The following is a 20,286-nucleotide window of genomic DNA, read 5'->3' on the forward strand; positions in this document are numbered from 1 at the left end:
CTACTTTCTAATTTTCTTAAAACTACACAAAAAATACCTTATTTTATGTATAATAAATGTGCTCTGTATTATAACTAAAGAAATAAACCGTACTGTATAATAAAGTCGTTTTATTTACCTTTGTGGTGGTCGTTGATGGCTTGATGGAATGGAGTGGCCGGTTTCCTCAGCATTAAACACTTGATGAAGAACGTAACCTCCTTCTTTCACCATCTTGACGAATGATCCCTTCCTTGTTGGTGCTTTTTCTGCGATAATTTTACCTTGTTCCTCATCAATTGTGTTCTGTTTAGCTGGGTTGATAGCTCTTTGCATTAAGTGGTTGTGCGGGTTATTTGTAGAGCCTGATTGATAGGAATTTTAACCTTACAGTCTACACTCTGCCTTTGAACTATCAAAGTTGAAACGAGTCCAAATGTCACTGTTTTCTATCCATTTTCTCACTCTCTCTGTCGTCTGCCTGTCTCTTTAATGTTTAAACCACCTCCCCTCACTGCTGCGTTCTTGACCAATCACGTGGCTTTGACCAAAACAAGCCGCCTGCCATTTTCTTGTTAGAACGGGCTCGTTCGCGAACGACACATCACTCATTGTGGCCGCTCCGTGTGTATCCCAAAAAATAGTTCGCATGCCAAGGTAAAATTTTCATAAATTTAACGTTCGTAAAACCGAAAAGTTTGTAAGCCAAGGGGTTCGTAAACCGAGGTATCACTGTAATTAGTTCGCAGTGCCGCTGTCTTTGTTTGTCCATTTATCTGGGACTTTTAAACAATCAACTTGCTCTATTAAAATGACTTCCTGCTTTGTGATGTTGAGCGGTCGAGGCCCGAGCTGCCAGTCCCTCGAGTTGAGGTTAATCCCGGGTCAACTTCGCTCTCTGTGCAATGTATACATGGCGCACAGCAGTAATATTCCATGCATTCCATTTCTGGTCGGCCCACCAAACATGACGCACGGGCTCGATTTGTTTTCCTAATGCAAGTGCCTGGTAAATTATTTAATAATGAATGTGGGTACTGAGCGGTGCGCATATTCAGCCAGTTACTGCACAGTATATGGTTGCCAAAATCTTGAAAGCTTCCGTATGTGCAATGTGTTTTTTAGCTCCAACCGTACTCATGAATATAACTCAGTCGTATACCTGCTTTTGGATGTTTCAATAATTTATAACCGATAGACCTACCTACCAAGCTAGCTAGCTAACTAACAACCTAGCTTGCTAGGTACCATCCGTACAAAGTCAGATATCTTCTTTTAGATATTTCTATAATCTACAACCAACAGACCTACCACCTACTAACCTACCTATCTGGCTAGCTAGCTCGCTAACAACCTATCTTGCGAGATACTGACCTACCGACCAACTTGACCTACTTACCTAGCTTACATAGTTAGCTAGCGACCAAAAAACAGCAAGTCTCAGAGTTGTTTTTATCTCCAACTGTACTCATGATTATAACTCAGTCTTATACCTGTTTTTTGATGTTTCTATAATTTACAACCAATAAACCTACCAACCTACTTACCTACCTGTCTGGCTAGCTAGCTAGCTACCTAACAATCTAGCTTGCAAGCTACCAACTTACTGACCAACTGACCTAATTACCTATTGATGTAGTTAGTTAGCTAGCTAGCAAAAAACAGCATGTCTCTGAGAGTGGTTTTTAGCTCCAACTGTGCTCATCAATACAACTCAGTCTTATACCTGCTTTTGGATGTTTCAATCATTTACACCCGATAGATCTCATAGATCTAGCTTGGTAGGTAAGTAGGTAGTTACCTACCAAGCTAGATACCTACCTAGAAACCTAGCTTTCTAGGTACCAACCCACCGACCAACTGACCTACTTACCTAGCTATGTAGTTAGCTACCTACCTAGTTACCTAGCTAGCAAAAAACAGCAAGTCTCTGAGAGTTGTTTTTAGCTCCAACTATACTCATTAATACAAGTCAGTCTTATTCCTACTTTTGTATGTTTCAATAATTTACAACCAATAGACTTACCTACTTACCTGGCTAGCTAGCTAGCTAACAACCTGGCTTGCTAGCTTCCAGCCTACCACCCAACTGACCTATATACCTAGCTCCATAGTTAGCTAGCTACCAAAAAACAGCAAGTCTCTGAGAGTTTAATGTCTTTCTGCTGTTGAAACAACCTGAGACAAATCAACGGTGCTTTGAGATTTAAAAAAAAAAAAAAAACATCTCCACACGGCGAATGATTTGGCACGCTTACGAAAAGTGTTGATTGCAACAGCATGTGCCGAGCCAAGCTTTGCATTTTTTGTGTTCTCCTCTCGGGAAAAATATCTCTATGCTAGAGATCACTTGCTTGCTTCAGAGGTCTTCTACTCTCACGTCCATCATTTCATGCTTTCGCCTCTCATGTGTCATTTCCAATTTTCATCTCTCCAGCCAGCCTCTCACAAGCCAATTCAAAATTTTGTTGCGGTCCTGTCCTACAATTGAGAAATTCTTTTTAATGAAGCTCGACTAGGCCATTATCTAATAATCGTTTGCTCGTCTTTTGGAATGTCTCTCCGGGGATTAGTCCACGTAGTCAGAACCAGAGTAGGAGTTGGCCAAGAGTGACTTTATCTTAACTAACACGTGGAACTCAAACTTTAAAGGACAACCGACACAAGTTGCGTCTATAATTTGTAACATTAAAGACTTCTACTGATGAAGATTCCACGGCATATGGCTATATTTTACGTTTTAAAACTCGCTCTGAATATTCAGGAAGTCTTGTTTTCGAGTTGATGACGATCCCCTAAGTGACGTCACGGAGGGAATGCCCGTGACCGAGAAAGCGACACACAATGCATTTTGGGTACTTTTTTTCATCTGAAAACATGGTGTTGATCGCGAAATTAGAAGGAAAACTAAATAAATAACGCGATGGTGAATCGTTGTGTGTCGCACCAAGACTACCAATTGCGGTAACATGCAAAAGGAAGGTCTTAAGTTGACACAAATTCCCAGCAGACAAATCAGCCCATTTCCAACGGAGCTTGTGCGCCATCTTGTGCATTTTCTGGGATGCTACATTGGAGTGCAGACGGCTCAAATTTATACGGAAGGACTTCTTTTATCGATTGCAAACATTTATGCTTTCCTCTTCAGAACTATTTGAATCATATTCATAAAGGGATGAGTAACAAGAAAGCATCTGCTCAGAATCTGAACTCTCTAAAAGCCATTGTTTTGATTCTGGAGCAAGGCAGTTTGTGACCAATAGTGATGTCACGAACAAGGGGGCGGGACTTTCTGACTCTACCCTGTTCCGAGCTCATTTTGTGGCAGTTTTGGGACACTTGAAGTCATTTTTATTGGTGTTTTGCATTTGACTAAAAATATCAGCCTGCGTGTTTTGGATATTTTAGATGGTATAAAACGTTTTTCTGATGTCAGTTAGGGAAAAAACGGTGTCGGTTGTCCTTTAAGGGTTGCTCATCTCCAACCAAGATAATTTCTACCACCCCCTCTTAGTCTTAAATCCGTTCATTATCTTTTAAATTTTAAGCTAACCATATATGTTGAGACCCTCCACGCACTCTGTTGTCGCCCCCAGCCCCTTTGACACCGCGACAAGTTCTACATGCATTCCCAACGGAGGGTTTGGTCCACTGTGCTTGTGCCAACCACGTTGAGAGCGTCCCACAAATAGATTGAACCATATTCACATACTGGAATAATCAAGCTGTGTCAATGTTACTTTGAGAGCTCCAGCCTGAAAATGACCTTGCCTTTCTTCTGTTGTTTTTTTTCCAGGGATTGCGGGGGCACTGGCAGACGCAAATCGGGTAAGGAACAGTTTTTTGTTTTTTTTTGAAATTACAACCATTGTCGTCAATCGTCTTAGATTTCACGGTTTATGGCTCTTATAAATGTGATGGTATAATTTATTCACTGTGGGCTTTTGAGGGGGCACATTTGAGTCCTTATATGAATACTAGTCTGGTGTAATTACTAAAAGGTTTTAATTGGTTCCCAGACAGAGTGTGCAAGGTGAAAAGTGTGTATCTCAAAAATTTATTTCCTATAGGAAACCATTAAAATGAGAATAATCCGTTCCCAGGTCCCCATAAAACATAATTTTCTACCTTAAAATTACACAAAATATACCTTATTTTATGTATAATAAATGTGCTATGGTATTATAATTAAAGAAATAAACTGTACTGTGTAATAAAGTCGTTTTATTTACCTTTGTGATGGTCGTTGATGGAATCCCTTGTAGGTGCTTTCTCTGCGATAATTGTATCTAGTTCCTCATCAATTGTGTTCTGTTTAGCTGAGTTGATAGCTTTTATATCAAGTGCACAGATGGCTTGTGCGGGTTGTTTGTGGAGCCTGATTGTTGGGATATTTTGACATTGCAGTCTACACTGTCTTTGAACTATCAAAGTTGAAACTCTGTCATTGTCGTCTGCCTGTCTCTTTAATGTTTAAACCACCCTCCTCACTGCTGCGTTCTTGACCAATCACATGGCTTTAACCGAAGACTGGGGGCGGGAAGTAGAGGACAAAAACAGTCGGCTGCCATTTTGTTGTTAGAAGAACGGGCTCGTTCGCGAACGACACATCACTCATTGAGGCAGCTCAGTGTACGAAAAAAGTTCATATGCCAAGGTAAAATTTTCGTAAATGTAACGTTCGTAAACCGAAAAGTCGCGAAGCCAAAGGGGTTCGTAAACCGAGGTATCACTGTACTAGAAAGTTTTTTTTTCTTCACCAACTGCGCCGCTTTAAGCTAACGATGGGTGGGCGCTGGATAGACCACCTGTTTGTTGCTCAATATTTTTTTTCTGCCATGGTTGGCAGTGGGAGAAGTGTGTGTGTGAGAACGGAGAGAAAGGAGAGTGCAAGAGAAGAAGAACGTGTGAGTGACTCAGCAGACCATAGGGATACAGGCGTAGGAGGCAGCCATGAACGTATGCAAAAACCCTTTGGCTCGCAGCTGCGCCAGTGTATTTATGTCCGTTTGTTGTAACATGTGTGTCGCCAAGCAATACCGACACACGCTTTGCGAAATGACGTTACTTTTTGCAATCATGCACATTGTCGCCTCTTAAAGGACAACCGACACCATTTTTTTTGTTTCCTAACTGACATCAGAAAAATGTTTTATAGCATCGAAAATACCCAAAACGCACAGCTGATATGTTAGTCAAATGCAAAACACCAATAAGAATGTCTTAAAGTGTCCCAAAACTACTTCAAAATGACCTCAGAAAGTTTCAGGAGGCCCCTCCCCTTTGTTCGTGACGTCACACCAGGACGTCTTGCCCTGTTTTAGAATCAAACAATGGCTTCAGATTCGGAGAAGATTCTCTCTTGTGACTCATCCAGTTATGAATATGATTCACATAGTTCTGAAGTGGAAAGCATAAATGTTTGCAATCGATTAAAGAAGTCCTCCCGTATCAATTCCAGCCATCTGGACTCCAATGTCGCGTCCCAGGAAATGCACAAGATGGCGCCCAAGCTCCGTTGGAATTGGGCTGATTTGTCTGCTGGGAATTTGTGTCAACTAGTATCAAATAGTAGTCTTGGTGCAACACACGATTCACCATCGCGTTATTTATGTGTTTTCCTTCTAATTTCGCCATCAACACGGATCAACACAAAGTTTTCAGACCAAACAATGTACCCAAAATGCATTGTGTGTCGCTTTCTCTGTCAGGGGCGTTCCTTCAGTGACGTCACGTCTGGAATCGTCACCAACTCGAAAACAAGACTTCCCGAATATTCAGCGCGAGTCTTAAAATATAGCTATACGCCATGGAATATTTGTAAAATACGCTCAATAGAACTCATTTGAAGTGATTATACAAATTATGGACACAACTTTTCCGGAGGCATCGGTTGTCCTTTAACCAGATTTGCCCCCCCCCCCCCCCCCAAAAAAAATAAAAAAAAACAAAAAAAACACTTCTTGCCTAAATGTATCATATGTTCCATTGCATTATACTTTGCGTAACAAGGAATTCCAGCGCCGTTGCAAAATGGAACCATTAATGCACTATGTGTGAGTGTGCACATGTGGAAAGTAACCTACATTCACTCCGCAGCCCTGGAAAGTTCATCAATCCAGTCCTAATTAGGGTTTAATGAGCTTTTGCCGCTTCTAGGATCTCCACGTGTTTATGCATTTACTGATCTGTAAATCTCCGCTGGACATTGGCGGTTAGCACAGATGAAACGGTTGACCTCGCTTCCTCCACCAGACTGCGGTGAAATTTTGTGCTGGAGCTAGCATCTTTCACCGTTTCCATAATTACACGGTGCCAATATCCCGCTAGACTTTGCTGAGAATGCGAGCGGTCTGGAGGTTGCGGGCGAGTGTGTGTGTGTGTGTTTGTATGACGAGAATTGTGAGGACCACGAACATTTTACACCATACGTAGTGAGGACATTTTTGACAAGTGAGGACCTTTTGGCCGGTCCTCCCAAATTTTTCATTCCAAAGGCTCCTAGGGGGTGTATATATGCATCTGTTAAAGTTCCATAGAGGTCCTCACAAATTCACCCAAAATGATTTTCTGGTGTGTATTTCATTTCACTTGGATACACACACTTTTTACCAACTGTGTGTGTGTTTATGTGTGTGTGTGTGTGTGCGTGGTTAATGCGAGGAAAAAGTTCATACCACAAAACGTAAAATGATATTTTAGCCAAATTCACAACAGGGGTGAGGACTTTGAATGTACCCATTCAGAAACCTCACTTCTGCTGTTATTTCAGTTTCAAGTCCACTTTTTATTTCTTTGTTTTTAAAGATGTTGAAGTGGGAAATGGAGTGATATTTAGTGTTCAAATGTACCACGAGTTCCTCTCTAAACTTATCAGCAACGGTGGTCCTCACTCCTTATCTGGAGTTATGCGGACCTCACAATACCATTGAAACAAGAATATGTGTGTGTGCGCGCGCTCTCTCGTTTATTCAAACCTGTTTAAACAGTCATGTCCTGGGGACCATTTGACGTATGGGGACAAAAAAACCTGGTCCCCATTAAGAAAACATTAAAAAACGTTTCAGAAAGGGGTGGTCCTCAGAAATGATGATCCGAAAAGTGGTCCCCAGAAAGCATAAAAATGCGTATGTGTGTGTGCGTGTGTGTGTGTGTGTGTGTGTGTGTGTGTGTGTGTGTGTGTGTGTGTGTGTGTGTGTGTGTGGATAAGAGTCTACGAGAGGCACATTTTGAAATTTGGTCCCCACAGGGCAAATCGTTCATACACCTCGTCCCCATTATGTTGCAAAAACATGTATGCTTGTGTGTTTGTGTATGTGCATACCTGGCAAGTGTGATAATTCTAAACATCTGTAGTTAACGCACAATCGATCTCTCTGATCTTGCGCAAAAATACTTGCGTGCCATTTGGATCGTTTGTACAACAGACTTCTTAGGCAACATAGGCTTAGTTATGCTGATGAGGTGATACCAGTGCAAATGGGGCAATCAGGCCTGTCGTAGACCCCATACTCAGGCAGCACAATAAAAGTAATCAGTCAGGACAAACAATAGTAGTAATCAGTGTCGCCGCAGGGAGTAGTCCTCTGCTCCCCCCAACTTGAGAGCAGGGAACAATCATAGCAGAGTCTTGCACCACCACGTCTGGACAGTAGGGATATACATAGGGCCGAAAACTAACAGCAAAATATTTTAGGTTGCTGACGAAGCCTCTTGGATGAGAAGCGAAACATGCGACACCTTCAAAGAAGTACAGATGACGGCTGAAGAAACCTTTTGTTTTCTCGTGTAACCGCACAACCGCCATAGCGAGCGTCAAAGAAATACAAATGGGTCTTCTGAAGTCTCATTTGATTTTAGCGGCCTTTTGATCGTGGTTGTGACCATTAAAAATATTTTTTAAGCTTTTAAATTCAGCTCATAATTCAGTTCATATGCCACTTTTGCATCGGCGTTTTCTGATAATTACGGACGCATTTGCTGCGTATTGCGAAAGTGAGACAAAACAGCACAAAATGAGTATGAGAAGAAAAAAAGTGGTGCTGGGTTTAGGGGAGGGGTGTATGCATGTGAAAAGCAGATGGAGGGGAGGTTTACGTGGCGAGTGGAAACCATTTCACTGTTGCGCCTCAACCTAAGGGAGTGTGTTTATATGTGTAGCCTTGCTGTCTTTATTTGAGCAGCCTGCCCATGGGGGGGGGGGGGGGGGGGGGGGGGGGGTATGTGGCTTGTGTGTGTTTGTCTAGTTGCGCTTCTGTCAGTGTTTATGTGTGTACACGTGTGTGTTTGTGTCATGTTTCGGGGTGGGGGCAAGAAGGTTAACTGATGCACGGGTGCGCCGTTGGTCCGGTCAAGGGGGTGTTTTGTGTTTGCAGATGGATAGGACTCGAAATAGCCGCTGGAAACCGTTAAGGGCAAATGTGGTTGGACAACAGCGCACTGTTTGGCCAGCTTCTTTCTCAATGAAAAGCCATTGAGCAGTGTGCATTTAAACAGACCCCCCCCCCCCACTTCCATCCCCCCGGCTACTCAAACCACCACCACCTTTTACGTTTTCATACACAATGATGAGATTCACAGAACAAGAAACGACCCACTGTAGGGGGTCAAAGCGGGTTGAAGTTCAGTGTGCATGCAACTTGAGGTATAAATGATGATTCCCATTTAGATTATTGTACTCTGTTGCATTAAAAAAACTCACATTTTAACATGTAACTTGGCTAATTCTACACCCTCCAAATCAATGAAGGGCAGTGTATCAAACAAATGCTAACAAGCTAACAAACGATGCAAAACACCATCGGCTGGGTTAAGTAAACGCTGCCGCGTGTGGCTGCCGCTGCTCACCCACAGAAAAACTTATCCTGTGACTGTAAAGTAACCTTGAGAGTTTTAAAAGGCGCTTATAAAGGACATTTATTAGTATTATTATTATTATTAATAGTAGTAGTAGTAGTATTGGTATTAGTATTAATAATAAATGCTAATCAATGTTACAATGTTAAACGTTACAATGTATTTATGACCACAAAATGTGGAGCAACACATGTCGACAGGTAAACTATCATAACTACCGGGCAGCGCACAGATAGCAAATATCTGCGTTGATTTGATAAAATAATAAAATAATAAAATAATAAAATAATAAAATAATAAAATATTAAAATATTACAATGATAAAATAATAAAATAATAAAATAATACAATCATGAAATCATCAACTTTCGGCCCAGCCTGCAGACAAACTGCAAATACGTATCTGCGTTGATTTGATAAAATGATGAAATAATAAAATAATGAAATAATAAAATCACAACACAATAAAATAATAAAACAACAACAAAATAATTAAATAACCAAATAACCAAATCATTAGAAAAATGTAAAACAAAACATAAAATTATCCACACAAATTTTTTCAAAACGTCACGTGCATTTACCATGAAAAACCGGTATTGGCTCCCCCCGTAATTATTATTTTTTTTTTTTACTGCAGCTTATTGGGGGATTTTAACTCCATATTTTGCTGGGGATTGCCATAAAAGTGAAATAGCAGGTCAACTTGATCATTTCATTGCTTGTTAGGCGCCCTTTAAACAAACAATACTTGGAAAACGGCAGGAAACAAAGTCTGGCTTTTACAAAAGGGGCTATTGACACAGTGGTGTTAATGCATTGTTATAACACCCCCCCCCCCCCCGTTGCCCACTAAGTGATATAAATAGCTCCATAGAGACTGCTAGTAGAACTGGTTTTATTGAGAAGCAATGTTTTCTCCCTTTTGAGATTTTTTTTGGGGTGTGTGGGGTTGATATTATATCTATTTGCTATCTAGCTAGCTACCTAGCTGGCAATCTATTTGCTATTCATTTGCTATCTATTTGCTATCTAGCAAGCATGCTATCTATTTGCCATCTATTAGCTAGCTACCTAGCTGGCTATCCTTTTGCTATCTATTTGCTTTGTATTAGCTAGCTGTCTAGCTACCTAGCTAGCTATTTGATATCCGTTTTCTATCAATTAGCTAGATAACTAGCTGGCAATATAGAATAAGAATAATACATTACATTAATTAATACAATACAGTATATTTGATAGCTACCTAGCTGGCTATCTATTTGCTATCCATTTGCTATCTTGAGCGTTTTGAAAGGCGCTTATAAATGAAATATTATTATTATTATTATTAGCTATCTAGCTCGCTATGTAGCTGGCTATTTATTAGCTATATGGATGTCTAGCTAGTTAGCTAACTGTCTAGCTGGCTATCTATTAGCTATCTGTTAGCTAGCTGGCTAGCTTTCTTTCTATGTGAGTTACTTCCGGGTTGAGCGAACGCTGGCGCATGTGGCTCAACCACAGAAAAAAAACGATCCTGTGACTGTAAAGTGACCTTGAGAGTTTTGAAAGGCGCTTAGAAATGAAATGGATTATTATTATTATTATTATTATTATTATTGTGTGTGTGTGTGTGTGTTATTTATTTATTTTACTCCAAGTTTGCATGACCGAATTACAGATTCATTAATTAAAATTTCATCTGTCCTGTATATCATGCATATTAGCATATTTGAGAATAAAGCTGACTTTGACATTGACTCATAACGCAACAAACCTTTCGACTAACAAACACTCTTGCGAAAGTTGTCTTCACTAAAGAATTGTTCTTGGAAATGTCTGCTCGATTCTGACCTTTTCCCCCGACGAGGGCCACATAGCGATGCCGTGACATGAGTACATCTGCGCTACGCCGAACAGCAGTGCAGCGACCTTTGCTAATATGCCGGTGGTAAGCCAAGCAAAGGCCTTGCCAAATTTGGCTCCCCGCAAAGTAAACGTTGCTCTGTTGATAAAGTACTGCAAGTATTTTTTGCAGTTTTTATCAATGATTAGAATGTATGGGTTGATATGGGTTAATACTTTTCGAGGCTGATTAAAATAATACTCACAAAACATGCATATTTAACACACAGCTGTCCGCAACTCAAGACGCAGCTTTTACATCCCTTGTCATAAAATTCGAGCTCAATTTCCAAACTTTTGTTAAGTCAAGTTAATTAACCAAGAAACAATATCCTGTGCGTCAGCAAATAATTGATGCAGTGATACCTTGGCTTACGAACTTAATTGGTTCCCAGACAGAGTGTGTAAGGCAAAAAGTGTATATCCCAAAAATTAATTTCCCATAGGAAACAATTAAAATGGCAATAATCCGTTCCCGGGTCCCCATAAAACATAATTTTCTAGTTTCTAATTCTGTAAGCCTTTAAACTACACAACATATACCTTATTTTATGTATAATAAATGTGCTATGGTATTATAATTAAATAAATACACTATACTGTATAATAAAGTCGTTTTATTTACCTTTGTGATGGTCGTTGATGGAGTGGAGTGGCCGGTTTCCTCAGCATTTAACACTTGATGAGGAACGTAGCCTTCTTCTTTCACCATTTTGAGGAATGATCCCTTGTAGGTGCTTTCTCTGTGATAATTTTATCTAGTTCCTCATCAATTGTGTTCTGTTTAGCTGCGTTGATAGCTTTTTGCATCAAGTGCAGATGGCTTGTGCGGGTTATTTGTGGAGCCTGATTGATGGGAATTTTAACCGCAGTCTACACTCTGCCTTTGAACTATCAAAGTTGAAACTCTCTCACTGTCATCTGCCTGTCTCTTTAATGTTTAAACCACCTTCCTTCACTGCTGCGTTCTTGACCAATCACGTGGCTTTAACCAAAGACTGGGGGCGGGGAATAGAGGGCCAAAACAGTCGGCTGCCATTTTCTTCTTAGGAGAACGAGTTCATTCGCGAACGACACATCACTCATTGTGGCAGCTGCGTGTGTATCCCGAAAAATAGGTTTTTCCCAGCAGACAAATCAGCCCATTTCCAACGGAGCTTGGGTGCCATCTTCTGCATTTTCTGGATTCTACATTGCTATCATTGATGGCTCAAATTGATATGGGAGGACTCCTTTAATCGATTGCAAACATTTATGCTTTCCTCTTCAGAACTATTTGAATCATATTCATAACTGGATGAGTAACAAGAAAGCATCTTCTCCGAATCTGAAACCATTGTTTTGATTCTAGAGGAAGGCAAGACGTCCTGGCGTGACGTCACGAACAAGCGGGCGGCACCTTCTGAAACTCGGCATCTCCGAGTTCATTTTGAAGTAATTTTGGGACACTTTAACACATTTTTATTGATGTTTTGCATGTGACTAAAATATGTTTGGATATTTTAAATTCTATAAAACGTTTTTCTGATGTCAGTTAGGAAACAAAAAAATGGTGTCGGTTGTCCTTTAAGGTTTCCAACGTTGTATTGAATGTTTATGTAGCCCTAAAACTCAATATTCTGTGGGTCCTTCAATTTGACTGAAAATGACAAAAACCTTGGCACTGGAGTGAACAAAATTTGTTTATGGATTGAAGTGATTGGGGCAGTTGACTCATCACCCATCATTTTTTTGTCCGCTATACCTATTTGCAACACTTTTCACGATGAAGCCTTCATTTCCTAGCCCGTGCGCAGCGGTCGTGTCCTCTCAAATCAAACCCATCTGCGGTTGGCCTCACAAGTGGTTCATTCCGATACTCAAGAGTGAACCTGAAAAGATGAATGCGCTCAAGTTATGAAAACAAGTTCAAACTAAGTCACCGCCGGTGTTGACATGGTTAACCCAGCGAGGTAAAGAAAGGAACATTTCCATTGGCTGCGTTGCACGCCGTGGACCGAGGTCTAGTGTTTCATGGAGACAGAGGGCCATCCCTCTTGAGTGCTGTTCCAGCCCCTTCATATGGTTCTATTTAAGGCTTCTGGTGCCGAGTCTTATGATTGGCGTACACAACCCCCCCCCTGACTCTTCCTCCAAGTTCCAGCCCCGACTGAGGAGAAGGAGGCTTTTTAGCAGATGGTTTATTTTCCAAAGGAAGCCATTCCTTTCTCCTTCTCTCAACCGTCCCGGTCCTGAAACACTTTTATGACTCGTGTGACATCCGATCGGGGCTCCCCTTCCAACTATGTTCATGTTTGTACCGGCGTCTCCCGATGAGACGGTTTCTACGACGCTCAATGGATTTTCAACTTTTTTCCGCCTGAGCGTTCCCACTTTGGGGATGACGGTCTCCGTGTAGAGTCTCAGCATCTCCACTGCCCCTCATGTTGGGCTGGAGGGGGATGCACCTCTATGGCTAGACTCTCAGGAAGATGTACCGAGCCCTGTGAATATTGTGATTGGCTGAGCTCAAGTGACAAAGTGGCCTATGGCACAGCGGGTGCCCAGCGGTCGCTCCAGGGGACCAATGGCTGGCAGCTGGCTGACAGCCTGTTTCTTCCCATCAACTCCAGGTCTGGACGCCTCGGACCCTATGGTCCTGGAACAGTATGTGGTGGTGGCCAGTTACGAGAAGCAAGAGCCTGCGGAAATCAGCCTCCAAGCTGGTGAGGTGGTGGACGTCATCGAGAAGAGCGAGAGCGGTAAGTGATCCGGACTAACGCGTTGGCGTACTCAGCAAGACAGCGTCGCGATGCGGTCTTCCCACCGCTTCCCCAAATATTTCCTCGAGTTTCTCGGTCCCTTTGTCCCATGTCCGCCCTGTTTTAGATCCATCTGGAGGCTCATTCTGGCGTGCAGTCAGCACTGTTTTTGTCCCACTGTTGCTTCAGGCGACAGGCCAGCATTCCGCTTCTGGCAAAAGGAATCTGTCCCAGACTTGTATTAATTATTCCACCGCACTTTAATGGAAAGCCAGTAAGACGTGCCCGATGTACAATTGCCAGCTGCAAGAAGTCCTTTAGTCAGCAGTTCAAGCCTTGGAAAATGTGTACAAGACCGAGAGTTTGAAACAAAACGTTTTTTAAACGCATCAGAATCGTAGTCGTCCAGGAAGATCTTATAACAAATTCAATTCAATCACAGAATAAGTCTTTAGAAACAGCGGAATATAAAAAATAACATCAAGCAGTGTTTGAAATAACGTCTGCCCAGAGGCCCGGGGTGTACAAGTTTTACGTCGGGCGTACAACTTTCAAAACGTCTCGGCCCCGATGGCCGACAACTTCAAGACAAAAAAAAAAAAAAAATTTTTTTTTTTTTCAAATCAAATGTTTGTTTTAGTCAATAAAGCAAAAGCTACAAGTAAAACCGCCACCGGCCACGTGGACTCCTCTTTCTGAGCGCCTTTCAAAACTCTCAAGTACACTTTACAGTCACGGTATAGTCCGAAGCACGAAACAGGCTTCTGATTGGCTTCTGTGCCGAGTATGCAAATTGCCAAATGAACGTTCAGAAAACGTAACACAAACATTGCATTGTGCACCATGACCACAACTGGAGCAATATCTTCAGCAAGGGATATTTACCATAAATTAAGCAAGGGAGCATTTGTGCAAGGCACATCCTTAATTTAAAAAAAAAAAAACATATTTAATACTTTGCAACAATGTTTTTTTTTTGCGATTAGTCATTTTATTGTTTCAAGTTGTGAAAAATGGGGCAAGCAACTTTATGGCCGGGCAGGCAACTTTTCAGAGTTGTCTGCCCTGGTGTCCGCTAACTTTTTGTCATGAGTTTTAGACACTGCATCAAGTATTGGTTATTTGTAATGAACACCAGGAGTACCCAACCATATGTTTTTGGTCAAAGCTCTCAATTACAACTAAAGCGGTTTTAAAGCGTGAATGGCAAGATGAGCCCGGGAGGTTTAGACTCGCGAGGGTTTGACGCTGAGCTTTAATGGTGTGCTGAGACAGTAAAACAGTAATGGGACTCATGTGTTCTTCAGAGGCATGCCACGGAAAGAGAGATGGAGGAGGAAAACACTGACCGACGAAGGGAACGGGATTTGGGTTTCACCGCGGGCGTGATTGAAACGCCGCGCCGCACCGGCCTTATGCGAGCAGAACGTGGCGTGGGATTGCTTTGATGTGTCACGTGCGGGAACCTCAGGTTCACATATTTGTTTTCACTCGCTGCTCCGGTAGGATCTGAACTCAACGGGGGAGCCACAGCGAGACGTATACGCTAACATCTACGAGCCCTTTCATCCAGGAATTCGGAGGAAGTCAAATTCCGTGCCTTTCAGTTGACCGCTGTGCGCCAATGAGCCACGTCAAATGTGACGGACGGCTGACTGCACTTAAAGGACAACCCACGCCATTTTTTTCAGAAAAACGTTTTATAGCACCTAAAATACCCAAAACACGCAGGCTGATATTTTTAGTCAAATGCAAAACAGCAATAAAAATGACTTAAAGTGTCCCAAAACTACTTCAAAATGACCCTGGAAATGGCGAGTTTCAGAAGGTCCCGCCCCCTTGTTCGTGATGTCACGCCAGGACGTCTTGCCTTGCTCTAGAATCAAAACAATGGCTTCAGATTTGGAGAAGATGCTTTCTTGTTACTCATCCAGTTATGAATATGATTCAAATAATTCTGAAGAGGAAAGCATAAATGTTTGCAATCGATTAACGAAGTCCTCCCGTTTCAATTCGAGCCATCAGGAATCCAATGTAGCATCCCAGAAAATGTACAAGATGGCGCCCAAGCTCCGTTGGAAATTAGCTAATTTGTCTGCTGGGAATTTGTGTCAACTCGTATCAAATAGTAGTCTTGGTGCAACACACAACGATTCACCATCGCATTACGTTTTTTTCCTTCTAATTTCGCCATCAACACGGATCAACACAAAGTTTTCAGACCAAATAAAATACCCAAAATGCATTGTGTGTCACTTTTCTCAGTCAGGGGCGTTCCCTCCGTGACGTCATGTCAGGCATCGTCATCAACTCAAAAACAAGACTTCCTGAATATTCAGCGCGAGTCTTAATATGTAAAATATAGCTATATGCTGTGGAATCTTTGTAAACTACGCTCAGTAAAAGTCATTTGAAGTGATTTTACAAATTATGGACACAACTTGGCGTCGGTTGTTCTTTAACTCTCATTGTGATTTGCCAACTTTTTAGATTTGTTCATCCAGTCCGCGGCGCTTATCCTAATCAGGTTCACGATGGACCAGGAGGCTTTTACGGCAAAGCCAAGGAACCTTCCTGGAATGGTCGTCGCTCCATAGCAGGGGTCTATAAAGAACCATTCACACCTTAAAGGCAACTTCAAATCTATAATTAACTTTTCATTTATCGGAATGAGGTAGGAAAATGAAATACCTTGAGTAAAACCAAAAGAAGCAAAACCCTAGAACCTTTGTTGGTGTGGACCAGATGCTCCAAAATGCCCTATCGTACATTTCCATCATATTTCCCCAAATCCATACCTTGGGTTTAGATTAGATTTCTAGCTCGTACAAAATATCAACAGCTAATGCAATGGAATAAGGCTGACGCCGCTCCATTAGGCCGTGTGACATCACTCCATATGGTTTTGCCAAAACTAACACAAGCACGTGGCGGAGAGGAATTTCGAGCTCATTTAATTGAGCTTTGATTCCCCCCCCAAGCGGGATACGCTAATATTGACTGACATATTGACTTCTTAATTCCAGCCTAGAATCTACCGATCAGTAGATATTTGCAGCATTTTCCGATGCATCCGGTCCAATTTTCGGTCTGGACGTTGTTCGCGTCAACCTGTTGAGTTCACCCAGCTGTTTATGATTCTGTCACTGACTGGGTGTTCACACGTCACTCACCTTGTATTAAATAATATATGTCATTGGAGAGGCAGGGAATCTAGGTCAAAGCTGTAAGGGAGCCCAGTTTTCTCCACTTCTCCTCGGCCAAGGCGTTATTTTCCGCTGGAAAAGGCTGCATGTGCGGTTTTTCTCCATAGTCCTTGTTTCGGTGCTGACAGTTTTAAAGATGGAGACGAATCCAATTTTGAAATGATGTGTTTTGATGATGTTGCACGGCCTTAAAAAATGCAACTTTCCACCCCAGATAGGACTTGAACCCACAATCCCTGGTTTAGGAGGCCAGTGCCTTATCCATTAGGCCACTGGGGCGCAATGTCATCCTGTTTTGATAAATTGTCAAACACAAACCCTAACCCCGTAAATCAGGACTGATAACCCATTCTAAAAAAAACGGAGTGCCTGTTTGCAAAGAAAGAAACGGGCTTTATTGTTGAGGCACGAGGGGCCGTGCGAGAAAATTGTATTTTATAATAATTCTGTCCTCACTCCCTTCGCATGATAACGCATACTTTTATTTTTCTTCGTTGGTGCGAGTTGGGTGGAAGTTTTGGGGATGGGGCTGGGAGTCAGGGGCTTGCTTGTTGAGAGTAGCTCAGGAGAAACGTGTGGAGAAATGGAAAAAGTCGTTTCCTGCCAAACGGAGTGGTTCAGAGAGGTCGGTTCATTATGGTGGCTTAATGGATCCTCCAGGATGCCTTTCCTCAGTTTACACTCTGTGAGAGATGTTCAACAAAACCAAGTTACTAACCTCGTCGGTGAGTTAAATGAAAGCTTACCATGGACTGCTTTATTGAAAACTTCCTAGAACTGTTGTACAGTGGGGCCTTGGCTTACAAACTTAATTGGTTCCCAGAAAGAGTGTGTAAGGCGAAAAGTGTGTATCCCAAAAATTAATTTCCCATAGGAAACCATTAAAATGAGAATAATCCGTTCCCAGGTCTCCATAAAATATGATTTTCAACTAAATAAGCTTGAAAACTACAAACAACATACCTTATTCTATGTATAATAAATGTGCTATTGTATTGTAATGAAAGAAATACACTGCACTATATAATAAAGTCGTTTTATTTGCCCTTGTGATGGTCGTTGATGGCTTGATGGAATGGGGTTCAGACTTCACTTCCTGTGTCATGAAAGTCCGGTTAGGCATCTTTTTCCAAAAATGGCCAGTCTCATCTGCATTAAATACTTGCTGAGGTACGTATCATTCTTCTTTCGGCATTTCGAGGAATGATCCCTTGTCGACTTCGGCAGCTTTATTGTCAGAACTGGCTGTCTCACCATGACGAGTAATGATCCGTTGCTCGCTTTAAAATCATCAATAAACGGCGAACTTCCAGGTTGACAATATCAGAGTGAATTTGCCGTGCAACACATTCACCTTTAATAGCTTCTCTGTTGCGAAGGATAGTAGCAATGGTGGACTTAGCATATCCATACTGCGCCGCTAAATCAGACAAACGCACACCTCGTTCGTGTTTTTCAATGATCTCCTTCTTCTCCTCGACTGTAATTTATTTTTGTGTCTTCTTCGGCCTGTGGTGGGTTCTTTTTCGGTCCCATAACAGCAAAAGTATCAAAAAAAAAATCATTGGAGACGATCGACGAGTGCACTCAAGAGAAAGGGGGTGTGGGAAGGTAGAACGGCTGGTGCGCTGTTCGGTCGTGTGCTATGGTGTTCTTCCGCCGAAGATTACTCAGCCAGCCGTGGTGGGGCGGCGCTCCGTGTGTATCCCGAAACGTAGTGCTTAATCCAAGGTTTAATTTTCATAAATTTATCGTTCGTCAACCAAAAATTTCATAAGGCAAAGTGTTCGTAAACCGAGGCCCCACTGTACTTTAGCCCGTTTGACAATGCCTTCAAGGGCACCGTGAGGCACCCAGCGCCCGGTCCGGTGTCGCAAAACTCACTCTCAGCACCAGCCGGTGTTTAACTTGTTTCCATTCCAAGTCTAGATCAGCCCTCATAAATTACAAATAAACTCAAGGAATGCCCCAAGACCCACTGGCACCACCCTTGTTTTGTATGCATGGTGCCTTCCCCACCCATTTTAATAAAGAGGGTGGGGTAGCATAAGTAAAAACATATGAAGAACCCTAACGGTCACTCAAGACAGAAATCTTTGACTTTATGTTCCTCTGTGAAAAGGTTTTGGCAGATCTGAACTGCGAAAAACCAGCAAGGTAAAAAAAAAGGATTTCTTCACCTGCTTTTGATGTTCAACTGGCTGGCTCGCTGCCGAGTGAACCTGCAGAAAATTCTGGAAGATTAAGCTGCGTCGGCCCTTGAAACGACATGATGGATGTGCTGGATGTCTGTTCTACTCTCACATGGTAAAAATATATCCCGACTCTAGTCTCCCGGCGTCTGTCTGCGGGTCGAGGGGCAAGATGAGCTTTAGCGCTCGGCTCAACGAGCGCATGTTTGGAAAATCTTTTTGATTTATCCTCTGCGATCTTACAGCATTTGCACGTACAAATGGGGTGTCCAATGAAAGCGGAGTGCCACCTAAAGCTTTAAAACGAAGCGTGGCCTAGATTCTCCAGAACTCGACTCGGGAGAGTTGATGTTGATTGTATTCCCTTATTTGGTATCGTGACAATGGTTCTGGTGTTTAGCAGGAATATCCCTTCGAAGGCCAGGCAAGGAAAGTTCAAGCCCCCCCCCCTCCTCCTTGTTGCATCTGTATTCCTTAGGTTGCCTTTACCTGTCCTTAAAATTAGCGTGCTGTTAGCTTCACCAGTGGCAAATGGTCAGTCAAGTTTACCAGCGCAAGCATGGGGTCTGGGTTTTAGGTTACCAACCCGTTACAGCAGGAACTGGAAAAAGCAAGAACATATTCCATTTCACTCTTCTGGGAAGAATTTCTGCAGTAGTTTGAAGTTTCTCTGCATGGGAATTCCTGTTCGTTCTTCCAGGAGAGCATTCCTAAGGGTCACTAGCTAAAGGGGAGGCCTGGCTTGCAAGCCATTCGAGTCCAGTCCCAAATGCGTCCAAAGAGGTTTAGAGGTCTGTCAGGATTTTCACCCTCCACTTCCCCCGCCTCCAAACTCATCCAAGGCCTCGTTTAAATTGTTCCCATCAGGACGGAAGTATTGAACTGTCCGCGGTGGCTTAAGCCTTAAGGGGTAACAAGTCCAATCCATCTGCTGACATAAAGAAAGAACAGGTACACTCTGGATGATTTGCCAGTCAGGATCCGGGATTGATTCATTAACAGATGTGTTCTAAGACCCCCTTGCCCCTACCCCCCAAGCCATTTCTCACCGGTCTGATGGATATCGCCATTGATATGCGCACGGATAGCCATCGTCCTCTGAGGAATCGACTTTCTTCTGTCTGTTCTTTTGTTTCACGGAGAACTTGTCACACGGTTCTTGGAGGCTTTCACATTGTGTCACACGGAAGAAATCTTACCTTCCCCTTTCCTTATCTGGCGCAAATTCCAACCTTGTCAGAAAGACGGTAGACTCGGGTCGAACACATAAATTGCTAAATTTGTCAGTGATAACCAAGACACTGGCAAATGTCTGCGTCTGTCTTTCATTTGCTTTCGGTTTTGGTTTCGCAGGTTCTATCTGTGACTCTCTATGACAGACAATCAACAGTTTAATCTATTTTTTTTCTAAACTGGAGTTCCAGA

The 20,286-nt window shown here is 42.4% G+C and overlaps 1 protein-coding gene across 3 annotated transcripts in view; it reads left to right on the forward strand.

Annotated features, from left to right (window-relative positions):
- The window catches only part of sh3pxd2ab (SH3 and PX domains 2Ab), a 58,192-nt gene that overhangs the window by 22,550 nt on the left and 15,356 nt on the right, over nucleotides 1-20,286 (forward strand). For all 3 annotated transcript variants that reach the window (XM_089012281.1, XM_089012279.1, XM_089012280.1), the window contains exons 6-7: nucleotides 3,776-3,807; nucleotides 13,335-13,463. In XM_089012281.1, the coding sequence (XP_088868407.1) occupies nucleotides 3,776-3,807; nucleotides 13,335-13,463 (161 nt within the window). The remainder of the gene's footprint in view (nucleotides 1-3,775; nucleotides 3,808-13,334; nucleotides 13,464-20,286) is intronic.

This window comes from Hippocampus bargibanti, linkage group LG13, assembly GCF_051943395.1.
Source record: "Hippocampus bargibanti isolate YZ-2025 linkage group LG13, ASM5194339v1, whole genome shotgun sequence".
NCBI lineage: Eukaryota > Metazoa > Chordata > Actinopteri > Syngnathiformes > Syngnathidae > Hippocampus > Hippocampus bargibanti.